This window comes from Herpailurus yagouaroundi, unplaced genomic scaffold, assembly GCF_014898765.1.
Source record: "Herpailurus yagouaroundi ecotype Mexico unplaced genomic scaffold, PumYag 218, whole genome shotgun sequence".
Lineage (NCBI taxonomy): Eukaryota > Metazoa > Chordata > Mammalia > Carnivora > Felidae > Herpailurus > Herpailurus yagouaroundi.
This window is the reverse complement of record NW_024412449.1, coordinates 1161799-1176668: the sequence shown is the minus strand read 5'-3', so window position 1 is coordinate 1176668 and position 14870 is coordinate 1161799. Positions and strand designations below refer to the sequence as shown.

General features: G+C 35.2%; 1 protein-coding gene across 3 annotated transcripts in view; it reads left to right on the top strand.

Moving 5' to 3' along the window:
• The window catches only part of FAR1 (fatty acyl-CoA reductase 1), an 81547-nt gene that overhangs the window by 47867 nt on the left and 18810 nt on the right, over positions 1–14870 (top strand). For 2 of the 3 annotated variants that reach the window (XM_040456800.1, XM_040456801.1), the window contains 6 exons: positions 6210–6389; positions 8605–8782; positions 9816–9860; positions 9974–10092; positions 11198–11265; positions 12750–12921. In XM_040456800.1, coding sequence (XP_040312734.1) covers positions 6210–6389; positions 8605–8782; positions 9816–9860; positions 9974–10092; positions 11198–11265; positions 12750–12921 — 762 coding nt within the window. Of the gene's footprint in view, positions 1–6209; positions 6390–8604; positions 8783–9815; positions 9861–9973; positions 10093–11197; positions 11266–12749; positions 12922–13230; positions 13403–14870 lie in introns of all 3 variants that reach the window. The other variant, XM_040456802.1, reaches the window with a different exon arrangement.

Genomic DNA, 14870 nt, shown 5'->3' with positions numbered 1-14870 from the left:
CTGAGCCGAATTCGGATGCTCAACCGACTGAGCCACCCAGGCGCCCCTGTCCAGATACCTTTTCGAGAAAAAAGCTTTTTAAATGTTTACTTTTTTAAAAAAAATCTAACAAATATGTACTTCGAAAAATGGTGATTATTCAAAGGATTCTTTTTGATGGTATGTTCAAAAATACCATTTTATAATGTTAATCTAATTGTATGGTCGATTGTATGCCAGTTAAAGTGGTGCAGATTATTTTAGGTTTCACAGTTACTTGAAGGCCTTCCTAGAATGTTTTTAAGTTAAATTTTGATTATAAAGGGTTTTGAGATTATTTCTCATCAAGTCTTCTATATAGAAGTATAAACCTTAATTGATACTATATATATATAATGTGACCGTTCAGTGCCAAAGCGTTAAAATATGTTTTGCCTATGTTCCAGGTGAGGGCACTGTAGTAGTCACTTACATTTCTTTAATTGTACTTTATAGTTTTCAGGGTATTTTCTCATGCATTATTTTATTCTGTGCTAATGTTACCACTGTGATATCATGGGCAAGTCCATTTTATACTTGAATGTACCAGAAAGGACATGAGCTTTGGAATTACATACCTTAGTTTTAACTTTGACTTTATCTTTTATTATCTGGTGATAATAATTTATTTATTTTTAGTTGTTTCTGTGCAGCCGTTATGTGTTCATGATTCAAAAGTGACAAAAGAATCTTAGTAGAGGTATGGTAGAATCTCACTTTCATAAAAGATGTGTGTACATATATGTGTATTTAGATAACATCTTTCGATACTTGCCACTTATCTTTGGATAGTGTGATTACAGGTAGGTTTTTAGTATTAAATAGTCAACCTAACAGATATTTCCCCCCATAGTTCTAGCTTTCATTATTTTTCATAACCAACAGAAAATTCACACAGCCTTATGAAACTGTTTTCAAGAAAAACAGGTATATGTTTATTGGATAATTGTGCTGTAGGTGCTTTTAAATGGGAAATTGATTTGCAGACTGGCAACATTAATTAGGATGAAACTCCTCAAAGTGACTTACGAACCAAATTTTCAAGGAACCTTCTCCCTCTGTCTATCCTCCTCAGGGTAAACGGGGCTACCATTAACGAAAGGGAAATCTTTTCATTATTCTCTCTTTTACTAGCGATCTCATAGTGGAATAGGAATTATAGATGAATTATAAACTCTATTGCTTTGTCAAGGCATCTGTATTTACTGACCTAACCTTAGTCATTACATTGAAATTATTGTTTTCTGTTAAGCAGTTTTAATGGATATTAACATGTAAGTGGGAATATTGCAACATTAGATTTGGGCCATACATTCTAAAATACCATAGTTTAGGGGGCGCTTAGGTGGCTCAGTCGGTTGAACATCCGACTTTGGCTCAGGTCATGATCTCACAGTTCGTGAGTTCGAGCCCCGTGTCAGGCTCTGTGCTGATGGCTCGGAGCCTGGAGCCTGCTTCGCATCCTGTGTCTCCCTCTCTCTCTGCTCCTTCCCTGCCTCACACGTTGTCTCTCTCTCAAAAATAAATAAAGATTAAAAAAAATTTTTTTTAAATACCGTAGTTTGGTATATAATAACTGCTTAAAAAAGTTACTCTTTAAAATCATTTTTTAAGTTAACCCACAAATAAAAAATGGCACAAAGCCTTTATTGCCAGGGCAAAAAATAACCCAGATTATACTTCCAATATTATACCCAGTATTTTGGGAGAAACCAAGATAAATTGCACAGAGATCCTGTTTGCAAAGTCCATATAGTCTAATAAGGGAGATAGATTGCTTAAATAACCATAATAAAGCGTAGAAAATAAGGAGTTACTGAAGAACATACATTAAGTGCTGTGAGAATTGAGAGGCAGTAGAGCTCATTTAGTTTTAGATATGGTGGTTTATAAACCTTGAGGTGGGAAAAAGTGGGTATCAAGATTATGCATTATAAAGAAATACTGACCTGAGAAAGATGAGAGAGTGATTTTGAGGATAATGAAGGGAGTTTCTTAAATAGTTGATCCTGGGTTTTGGTGCCCCTAAGGAATAAGGAAAGTGAAGGTCGGACAGGGCCTGTGGAGTTGAGAGTAGGAGAGTATCAAGAAACTAGTGTGAGATGTCAGAGATGTAGCAATTGGAACATGACAATATGTGACTATGAACTTTATGAATAGGAGAGTAGGTGTCAAGAAAGGAGTAGAAGTGAAGATGGATGATGAGATCAAGAAGCTAAGTTGAGTCTAAGGGCATCAACTCTGCACTTAAGAATGCAGTATGAATCTTAGGAATTCCTGGAAAACGTGTTAAAAATGCAGAATCTTAGACTATACTTGCAAAATTCAGACCCTCTGGTTTGGGATAGTACCCGAGAATCTTAATTTGTAGCAAGACCTCTGGGTATGATTTTAAATTATAGACGTCTGGGTCTCTTACCTTAAGATTGATTAATTGGTCCCTAGACATCTGTGTCTGCATCTTCATTAAATTAAAAAAAAAATCAGCAGTAGTAGTGGTGAGATCTCACTTAGGAAGCATTTTCTCAGAAGTGGGGAAGGAGGAAAGAGATATCAGAATGGCCTGGGGAGCTTATTTAAAATATAATTTTCTAGGGGCGCCTGGGTGGCGCAGTCGGTTAAGCGTCCGACTTCAGCCAGGTCACGATCTCGCGGTCCGGGAGTTCGAGCCCCGCGTCGGGCTCTGGGCTGATGGCTCAGAGCCTGGAGCCTGTTTCCGATTCTGTGTCTCCCTCTCTCTCTGCCCCTCACCCGTTCATGCTCTGTCTCTCTCTGTCCCAAAAATAAATAAACGTTGGAAAAAAAAAATTTAAAATATAATTTTCTAGGCTTCAATTCAGACATTACAAGGTGTCTGAGGGTGAGGTCCAACAATCTACATTTTTTCTTTTCTTTCTTTTTTTTTTTTTTTTAAATGTTTATTTATTTTGAGAGAGAGTGTGAGTGAGCATGAGCAAGGAAGGGGCAGAGAGAGAGAGAGAATCCCAAAGCAGGGTCCGTGCTATCGGCACAGAACCCAATGTGGGGCGTGATCTCATGGAACTGTGAGGTTATGACCTGAGCCAATCAAGACTCTTAACCGACTGAACTACCCAGGTGCCCCAGTCCACATTTTTAGTCAGCTCTCAGGTGTCTGTCATGGCAAGCATGAGATTTCTGGTATAAGGTCTTAGTATTATCAACACGTATTTTGTATAATGTTTTTTAATGTTTATTTTTGAGAGAGAGACAGACAGACAGAATGCCACGGGGAAGGGGCAGAGAGAGACACACTCACAGATCCAAAGCAGGCTTCAGGCTCTGAGCTGTCGGCACAGAGCCTGACTTGGGACTCGAACTCATGAACCATGATATCATGACCTGAGCTGAAGTCGGACGCTTAACAGACGAGCCACTCAGGCGCCCCTATCAATGCAAATTTTGAACAGTCCAGAATGTCTGTACAAGATAGATGAACAAGAAAATATATTGGCAGTTAAAGTTGAATTCTTCCTTTTTTTTTTTGAAATGGCTTCTATGTCCGTGTTAATGACAGGGATCATAGTTATAAAGATTTGTTCATTTTGCCCCATCTTCCAAAAGCTAATGTTATTTAAGATGCATTTATGACTCCATATAATCAAACCATGAGAATATTTTATACACACACACACACACACACACACACACACACACACACACACATATATTTTTAGTATTAAATGCTTTCTGATCTAACATGTCAGGGTCTCAGCCTGAAGTTCAATGGAGTAGAAATTGAATGGTGGTAAAATAGAGCGAGATTATAGCGTTGCAGAGATACTAAAAGTTATTTATGGGGGCATAATATGCCTTCAGGTTGGGCTCTCAGGTACAGGAGTAGTAGACAGGTACACAAGTGTTCTCTTTGAAGTTATTCCTTATTTTCAGTGACCCAGAAATTCTGTCACCGTCCTCAGGAACCTGTAACAGAATATCCTTTGTGTACTGCTCCCAAAACACTATTCTCCCTAGCTTCATTGTTTTGCAAATGCAAAAGAAAATAGCTTATTGCCTTACAGTCCAGTGGACTGTATCTTCTCTGTGAAATGTCTTTTTTGCTGGAATTCCATTTGAGCAGATTCCCTCCCACCTCACTTGAGATAAGGAAGAAAAAAGCTATACTCCTGGTTGTAAATCTCAAACCAATTATTTCATTAAAAAAAAAAAATCCTTCTAGTATGTTTTCATGAACCCTCGGATTCTATTAAATTTAAAGAAAAAATAATGCACAGGAGTTTTTCTCTCATGAATTATTTCTTGTTCTTGGTGACCCAGAACTTGTTGTTCCGTCCTCAGGAACCCGTAACAGAATATTCTCTGTACACCTCTTCCAAATCAGTACCCTCCCCATCCTCACTGTTGTGCAAAGGCGATAGACATCAAAGCCCTGCTTTAGAGTCAAGTGGACCAGATATTATCGGTGACCTATCCTGGCCTTTTAAAAGAATAATTGGATTTTGTTTTCTTCTTAAGTACTGAAAATGTAAGAATTCTGGAAAGTACTTAAAACCACTGATTGTTATTTTAAAACAAATTCTTTTGTTGTCTCTCTTTGAACATAAAACGTAAACGTAGAATTTCTGATTTAGGGAAACAATTTCCACATTTCTAATTTCTTTCATTGTTAAAATTTTTGTGATGTGCTGGTATTCCACCATGTTGATATGCCATAATTTATGTATTGTTCCCTAGATATAGCAAATTTAGGGAATTTTTATTTCTTTCTTTGAAAAATTAGTGTTAGGTCAAGATTTTGCTCCAAGATCATTTCAGTAGGTTAACTAGATGAGTAATTATATCCTTTTTATACTTTCTGCTACTACTTTGTCTTAATCTCTTTTGGATCAGTTTTATCAGTGTAGTTATCAACAATGTATTACTTTGCCAGTTTTAGCACAGTATTACTGGTATTATATCAACTTTTCCCCCCTTTCAAGTAACAAGCTATAAATTTTAATAGAAAAGGTTAATAGAAAGCAAAACTATCCACCATCTCATTACCTTTAGTAATATTTACTGAATGCCTGTTTCAGTGCCTATTGAGGAATAATGCTAAATACTTGCAAGCTTTTCATTTCATTTAATTTTATACAAATCTTAGTAGGTAGACTCTGTTATAGTTCCCATTTACTGGTGAGGAAACTGAGGCCTGAGTGCTTGACTGATGATGCAAGGTCACCCAGTGCTAGCTGATAGGTAGGCCAAGTCAGAATTTGAAGCCAGGTCTTACTCTAGAGTCTTGTTCTTAATCCTGCTTTACTTTTTATAATGTGTATATTTAAAAAATATTCATGCAGATATCCCATATTTTTATAGTTGTCATATAATTATTTTAAATGACTCTTTTCTTTGATTGTGATAAAATACTACTTTGTTGAAGTTTATTCATTTCATTCATAGTGAATATCCGGGCTCTCTAGGCTTTCACTATTACTAGATGATGCTTCATTGATTAGTTTTCTACATATTTACTTTTGCATTTGTGAAATTATTTACTTTGAATAAATTTCAAGAATAGAATAATACATGGATCATTTTTGAATCTTGTGACAAAATGTACCCATTTTATTATAATACCCCTTTGAATTTTATAAGCTAGTCTTTAAAGTGTTTGGATTAATTACTACACAGGGAAACAAACGTATTCTGGATTATATGTTATAATATAACTTCATGTGTCTGAGTTTTCTTTGACTGTTTTAGCCTTACTGGTGACTCTGCCTTACAATTTTAAAATTACTTAACCATTCTGCTTTCTTCTCTTTTGTTATTCCACATCCTGAAACAGTATATTTCTAAAAATCAAAGTACAAGAGAAGTCTAACATGGCTTCAAAATGTATGTATAAAAGCCAAAGACTGAAGTTTTCTGTTTTTATTTCTGGGTTATTTAAAAATTTTAATTTGTACTTTTATTTTTTAAATACTACTATAAGATTTATTTTATAATCAGAAAATCTTTCTTTTTAAACACAACGGATAGAATGGATGCTCTTTATATTGAAATAAAATACACAAAATCAGACCTAAGGGATCAGTTGTAAAGAAACCAAAATCTCTGTCTTCCTAATGGAAATTAATTTTTTTTTTTTTAGCAGGTGAAATCAGTTCCTTTCGAATTTTTCACTGGGAAAGCTTCCCAATTTTTCATTGTCACTTTTTCTTTTACAGAGATGCTGTTCAGTTAAATGTGATTGCTACACGTCAGCTTATTCTCCTTGCACAACAAATGAAGAATCTGGAAGTATTCATGCATGTATCAACAGCGTATGCCTACTGCAATCGAAAGCATATTGATGAAGTAGTCTATCCACCTCCTGTGGATCCCAAGAAACTGATTGATTCTTTAGAGTATGTTTGTTTTAAATTTATACACACTTGCTTTGATCCCCAAACTTTGGAGCCAAAGTTTTATCTATTTATATGTGTCTCTTGGTCTATTTCAGTTTCTCTCTCTTTCTTTCCACTTCTCTCTCTCCACCTACACATATGTGTACATTTATCTCTTTCTTATTCAACAAATTATTACATACCTACTCTGTGCTGCTTATTGTATAGATTTATATCTGCATGACTGATGGTGAAGTCAGTGTTGAGCTTGAACTTTTGACCAGGTGTGATGGTTGGAGGAAGGTCTCTGAACAGCTCATCCACGATAAAGTCTGCATGGCCAGGATTTCATTTGTTTCGGGCTGCGCTTTCTCATAAAGTGAAACAAATAAACAGAATCAGAGCAAAAACAAAAAGTAGGGTCTTTTCTTCTTTAATGGACTAGAATTATAGAAAATTCCTGTGTACATCATATCTAAACATAATTGTTAATCCTCATATAACATAACATAATTGTTAATCCTCATATAATAGCCCTGTGGGCTTCTTTTTTTTTCTTGTCTGTTTCCCTTAGGCCTTCTTTCGTCCCCCAAATCCTATCCACTTTCAGTTATTGTCCCCTGCTTTCTCATATTATCTTCTTCCAAAGGGCACTATAGAGTATTCATTGCTTCTCCAAGTTTTCTCCTAAAATAAGCACATAATAAGTCTTTTTCTTTAAGGCTTTCCTGCTAATCAGTGTGAGGAAAGAGACAGATTGTAAGAAAATAAGTAAAATAAGAATGGGAGCTTACCAAGACATTCTTGTAATTCCCTGGTTTCTCTTTTCTAACTCCCATTTCTTAGATGGTCCCAGATGTTTACCTCATGGTCTCAACAGGTCAGTAGTCAGAAGTGTTTAATATCTCTGGGAGAAGTTGAATGTAGAAGTTAATGAAGCTTTTTACTTTTTCTCTTTTAGCAGTTGGTATATCCAAACATCTAAGTTTCTGAGAAAGAGCTTGTAACCTTCTAATTCTGCACCTCCTTTCTTTGTTTACAAAGAAATGTAGCTAACAGATAATTTTAGAGTAACTCATGGATTGGCTTTATGAATTCAACTCCCAGTGATAAGTCTTCCTGCCTAATGTCTCCTTGGTTTAGCCAGTTTGTTGTTATTGTTGTTGTTGTAATGTAGCAACTGTTCCATTTTTCAAGGCTCCTCTCCACTGTGGAATTGTTCCTAAGTTGAGTAGCAACCTCCCTTCAATTTTGTTAGGTTCTTTTTCTTCCACACACAGAAAGTACTTCCATATACAGAAGAAAGCTTACCTTAATAATTTCTGTTTTGTGCTTCCTCATCAGTTAGTATAGGGTATCTTTTGAGTGTGATAATACACTAAGTGTACAATCTGTATAACATTATAAACAGGAAGAGTATTTGCAGACAGGTACATACGTAATGGAATTGGAAATGGAGAATCGGAAAGACCATGGATCTCACCTAGTGTATCACCCTCCTTTTATATAGGATCAGAGTGGACCTTTTCTTCAGAGATATTGAGAGAATTGGAGGAATTTTGTGACTTCATAGTAGGTTGCTAGTTGAATTTTTATAGCATGGTTCAGTTTATTTTGATCATTTACTTTAGTATTTGTTAGTCTCGCTGGTGAGAACATAACAGTTTTTAGTGCTTTACATGAACTACTTAGACCACTAGATCTTTTATATTAATTGTAAATGTATGTTCATTGCAGCTGTTTATTGCAACATATTATGCTGTTTTGGTCATTATATACAGGTCTATAATTCTTAATATGAAATCTAAATTTTGGAATTTATTTGGACTTCAGAAAGGAAATATAATCTCTGTATTATGCAATATGAAATAATGAGATCTGGGATAGTACCCCTGATCAAACATATTTGAAGTGTATGAATATTTACCCTAAGTGGTATTTTTTACAAGGCCACAGATCAGTTGAGATCATTTATTGCTACCTACCATATTATTTATGAAAGAACTTGTGGCTTTCAGACCTTTTTGGATATAGAAATTGTATATAGGAGATGTGGACTTGTAGTTGATGTTTAATGAAAGTAAGATTAACTTCCATTTATTTTTTTTTTTAGTAAAAGTTGTCAAATCAATTGAGTCAGAGCAACAGATACGTTTGAATATGCAAAGTTAAGTGGTTTTGATTTTATAGTAAAACATCTGAAAATATTTTTGCATGCAATTTCCTTGTTAACCAGGTGGATGGATGATGGCCTGGTAAATGATATCACACCAAAATTGATAGGAGACAGACCTAATACATACATATACACGAAAGCATTGGCAGAATATGTTGTACAACAAGAAGGAGCAAAGCTAAATGTGGCGATTGTAAGGCCATCGATTGTTGGTGCCAGTTGGAAAGAACCTTTTCCAGTAAGTTGTTAGAAATCTTTGTAAATAATGGAATTGAGAATTATAAGTTTTGTCTCTGTTTAAAAAGAGTTGGCAGTTGTTTGATATAAGAGCAGGTGTTATTTACTGTGCGTGGCTTACTGTGGCAAAATTGTTCTCATAGAGACACTTCTCTTGGTACTTTTATTTGTAATGTAATGCCACGGATATAGAAATGCAGGTAAACATTTTAAAAATCTTAACTAAAAATTAAATCAAAGGCTGTGGTATTGTCTGGAGTCAAAGCATACCTCGCCTTAAGCGTTTTTTTTTGTGACTGACAAGATACTGGCCTCTGACACATCAACATTTGTTGGCTTTTAAAATTATTTACTGATTAGTTTCCCTTGTGGAGGTGAAGGGAATAGAGCTGAAAATATTCAGGACCTTATTTTATTTCATTTGCTTTTTAGTACCAAAAAGAGGAAAGCCTTCCAACATGTAGGCTTCTCCCTGTATAGATCACAAGCTAAGAAAGGTATAAGACATTTCTATGATAATTTGCTGTGGAAAAGCAGGACATTATGGTATTTATGAATCCCTGGAGTAAGATGATATAAACTAACAGATGAATTGATTTAGGAAAAATCTGGGTCTCTATAATTATAGGAAGTATAGTCTTTTTTGTTGCTTTGACAAGTGTTCTCTTTTCCTCTGTTTTATTCTGAGGAGGATTTCCTTTTTCCCCCTAATCTCGCGATGCTGCCTCAGTAAATAGCACAGAATCAAACTTGTGCAAGTTTAATTTAGCTAAAATGTTTGACAGGTATAAACTCCTTTTTATAAAATTCTCTTTGTAGAGAGTTAATTAATGGAAGAGGAGGTAACTCTCTGAAAATGACTTCAGGGCAGACTGCTTTTGTTTAGGAAGGAGAGAGAGATTCTGGCCTGAATCTAGTCTTTTAGTTTTTAGAAGAAAACTGCTAAGTATACATATGGGGTTGTAGATTTCAAATAATAAATCTCTAGTTTTATAATATTTCTAAGCTCACTCTATTTTTAACTTTTGTATTAGGGATGGATTGATAACTTTAATGGACCAAGTGGTCTCTTTATTGCGGTAAGTAAATCTTTTGATTGATTTAATATTCTACATATTTTTCTGTTTTGTGTATGTCTTATATATGCATTCTGGCTTATATATCTTAAGGTGTTTTTTTAATTTCAACAAAGGCAGGGAAAGGAATTCTTCGAACAATGCGTGCCTCCAACAATGCCCTTGCAGATCTTGTTCCTGTAGATGTAGTTGTCAACACGAGTCTTGCGGCAGCCTGGTATTCCGGAGTTAATAGGTATATGAGGTGACAATGTCACTTGTTAAATATGTAGTAACCGCACAGGGAAAACGGAGCTAATGACTAATGTTAATTAATCCTTACTGATATGTATAGGTATTATCACTTCCAGTTGCAAGAACTGGTTTAATCACAGGTAATATAGCAAGTAGTTCCATTAGCTATAATTAAGAATTAATGTTAATTTTCATATACTACCTACAGGATGGGACAAGTTCATTCGAGATTAAAAATGAGAAAACCCCCAAACCCTACCATCCCCTGTTGCTTTTTAAATTTTTTTTTTTTCAACGTTTATTTATTTTTGGGACAGAGAGAGACAGAGCATGAACGGGGAAGGGGCAGAGAGAGAGGGAGACACAGAATCGGAAACAGGCTCCAGGCTCTGAGCCATCAGCCCAGAGCCTGACGCGGGGCTCGAACTCCCGGACCGCGAGATCGTGACCTGGCTGAAATCGGACGCTTAACCAACTGCGCCACCCAGGCGCCCCCCCTGTTGCTTTTTAAATCCAAACTAAAACTTGGTATAAACTCAATGTATAAAAAATCTGAAACTCTCGGAGATGGCACACTAGAGCAGCTTGAATCAACTCAGGCCTCTTTTTAAAAGGGAGTAGTAGCATTTACAGGTAACTCTTAATATATTTTTTTCCTAATCAATAAACTGCCTTATTTTTTTTAAGTCTGTATTTTATATCCCAGAAAAGGAGAGATACAATTATATGTGTATATTGTTTCTGGTAAAAGAGAACTCAGCCCGTAAGTTTTTTAAACTAGAGCCTCTGAGATAGGACGAGCTGTAGTTGTTTGTCGTTTTTGTTACACTTAAAAACAGATAGTCCTGCTAGTATAAGCAAGAAAAACATGAAAAGAAAAACAATTTTTTTTAATAATTTTTTTTGGTAGGGGAGGGGAAAAAAGGGTAGTTTTATATAGTCCTTCAGACACAAAAATTAATCCTTTAAGGTTAATTTTTAAAATAATCAATGTAGAAAAGGTACCCAGCATCCTTATTTCTTCCTATTTGAATATTGTATAAGATTTAGATTGGATAAGTCCAGCCTCTTTTTATGTTTCATTGCTTTGATCTTTGTCTTTGCAGACCAAGAAACATCATGGTGTATAACTGCACAACAGGCAGCACTAATCCTTTCCACTGGGGTGAAGTTGGTATGATTTTACCTGTGTTTTTGAATGTTAGAATAAATCTTAAAGAACTTCAAATGTTCACTGAGTTGTTATGTTAGAATACACCCGTGAGGCATTAAAGCCACTGAGTTACCAATTTATTCTTATTTTAGTTGCCACATTAGCCAGTACTGCTCTGTGATCCTTAGCAGTACTTCACAAATTGAAAAATATCCTGCAGTGTATTCCCTCCTTGGCCCACCCTTGTCTGTTTTTCTGCTGCTGTCTGTGGCAACCCTCACAGATGCCCGTGGCAATGAAACAGGGCTCCTTTTCTTCCCTTGTGGGTGCTCTCAGTCCTGATGTTGTTGATCCAAAGGCAATATCCCTTCCAACTACAAGAGTTGTTATATCACAGGAGCTAGCTGGCTGCCCCAAGAGTAATGAATTAAGGAGTTAGCAAGAAGGATACGTTTTGTCAGAATATTTTCTATGACATTTATTAATCTGTTTAAATTCACAAATCCACGGAGTATGTATGCTGTGTTACTTGTTCTAAATTAGGAATAATATAACTTAAAGCCTATTGAAATTGAATAATGTTTTAGTTCTTTATGTTTTCAAATTTAAAGTAAAATATATTTTTGGCATTGATTTAGTAATAGGTGTTATTTTACCTCTCATTGAACGATTTTTGTTACCCTTGCAGAACAATTTTGATTTTAAAGTAAGTCTTTATGTCATTTGTCCTAGGGTTTTTCCGTGGCATTTTTATTTCAATGTAAAGATTGACCATTAGGGCATATGAGGAAAAAAAAAAAAATCTAGGGCTATTTTAATTTTTGGATAATTATTTAAATAGTATTCTTTTAAGAATTTTAAAACACTGAAATGAGTTAGGTTTTTTGGTAATCTCTCATTGTGTTGTAAAAGTTTAGTAAAAATCAAGTTGAACGTTATTTTTAAGTGGATATCTCAATATACACTTCTATTAAAGTATTAACATAGATCATAGATTTGATTGTGTTGATAATGTATTAACTAAATTACAGCAGAAGTTAATTTTGGGTTGTTTTAAGCTTGTTGATGTATGTTAATTTGAGCAACTTAATTATTCATAAGCAAAGGATGATGATTTTCCTTTTCTTTTTTAAGTAAGTACAGTAATAAGAATCTGGAAAGAGGAACAGAAAGAAAGAAGCTATCGTGAGAGGTGAAATATAGAAAGTGACATTGTAAACTGACATAGGTAAAACATTAAAAGGATTTTTAAGAGTGAATTTTAGCAAAAATTCATTCATCTAATTAAAATTCATAAATAGAGGCAGTCCTAAAACCACCCGAGCTCAGCAGTCTGATACCCATATTCTCTTAGTTATTATCGAGAGTAGAAAAGTTTGTTTTTTAATTGAGCGAACTCTGACATCTTTGGTAAAATATTTTGCTTTGTAAAAACATGATTTTTGTTTTTCAAAACTTCATTACATGGTTATTATCAAAGCTGTTACACAACTTTTCTTCCTCAGAATACCATGTAATTTCCACTTTCAAGAGGAATCCTCTCGAACAGGCCTTCAGACGGCCCAATGTAAATCTAACCTCCAATCACCTTTTATATCATTACTGGATTGCTGTAAGCCATAAGGCCCCAGCATTCCTGTATGATATCTACCTCAGGATGACTGGAAGAAGCCCAAGGTAATGGTGACTGGCTCTGTCTTATCTGTTCCTCTGACTGTTAAACAACCCATGCTTACACTAAAATGCATATGAATTAACTCTGTATTTGTTTATGCTTATGATAAGGCTTAATGGCCTTTTGTGAATGAGAAGACTCTTGAATTTAAGACTTTGTCAGAAAAGCGAAGGTAGTGTTGTCACTCTAATTTATTCTAAAGTTTGGATAATAAATTATTGTCGTGTGCTGAATTTTAGGTCTAACTTTAGGTCTTTTTTTCTGAATAGCAAATAACATTCAAAATGCTCTGACGCTTATTTTTCCTACAGGATATTATCTAAATCATTTCTTCAAGATGAATCCTTTAAACCAAGTATTCAGGCGCCCCAATGTTAAGTTGTATTCCAACAACTTATTGCTTCATTATTGGAAGGGTGTCAGACATACAGTACCTGCATTATTGCTCGATCTTGCACTCAGGTTGACAGGTCAGAAACCGTGGTAAGAGGAATAGCAGTAAATACACCTATGTATTGGTAAGGTGGTGGAAGCTTGCTGGAGAGACGAAAAGTCTGCTAGCATGAGCTTTACCTTTAGAATTACTAACCTGAATAATCACAATCACAATCAGGACGCTAGGACATTTCTTAGAAATTTGAGGATATTTGGGGAGACTGTGGATCTCATTTTATTGGGCCATTGATCCTCCAAAATCCCATAATAGAGGAAATGTCCAGCATCAAGGTTGTCATTGTTATTATAAGCTGAAATTGAGCCCGTCTCTCCCCCTTAAAAACTTAGAGGTGAGTCTATAGGGGATTAAGGGTGAAATATTTTGCTCTGAGTGGATTGTGGAGTTTTATATGAAAAAAACGTAGAATGCTTCTAAAAATTTAATTGCTCGAAATATCTCAGCTGCCCATTCAGCTTATAATATGGTAATTACAGTTTTTGACTAATTTTCCAGGTTGAGAATGTCATAGTTTAAAACAAAATTTAACAAATGAAAAACTTTCTATGTTCTTATGGTTGTTATATAGCCTTTCTTTCTTCTTTTCTTTCTTATTGAAACCCCACAGACTTAAAGTCCTCCCCTCCCACTGTCTTTACCAGAATTATAGTGAAATGTACCACAAATATATTTATTTTTTTTAACTACATTGGCATTACAGTGGAGACTTTGATTGGAGAGTTCAGGATTTGAGTATTTATCTATAAAGAAGATGCTGATTCCAGATCTTCCATCAACTGTCAAAAAATGAAAGTGAGGTATCTGCCAGTTATAGTGTATCAGGATCTGAGTTACTTGTAGGGCTTTTCTGTGGATTCAGTTGTCCGTTATGTTCCTAACCCAGTATGTTAAGTATTGAAATATGTGAGAAGTGTTGAACAACTTTAGACTAGATAAAGAAATACTTCATGGAAAAAAGATCCAAAGTGTATCAAAATTATTTTCACGTTTTTCTAGAATGATCTGCGAAATGCAGTATTTGTGATTGGCATCATTCTTTCCTGGCTAAAAAGCAAATGTAAAATTTATGAGAGATGGCATTGCATGCTTGCTTGATATTAATAAGGTTATTGCACGTTAGAGCAGAAAAGACAAAACTACATCTACAAAAGTAAAACAGGGTAAAAACAAAGCCTGCCTGATACAGTAAAAGGGGCTTAGTAAACTTGAAAAATGAATGAATAGCCAAAATTTATTAAATCATTTATAGTAGGTGTTGCTACATAACAAATCATCTCAAACTTAGTAGCTCAGAACCGAAGTTATTTTTTATTTAAAAAATTTTTTTTGACGTTTATTTATTTTTGAGACAGAGTATGAACGGGGGAGGGTCCGAGAGAGAGGGAGACACAGAATCTGAAACAGGCTCCAGGCTCTGAGCTGTCAGCACAGAGCCCCACACGGGGCTCGAACTCACGGTCTGCAAGATCATGACCTGAGCCGAAGTCGGACACTCAA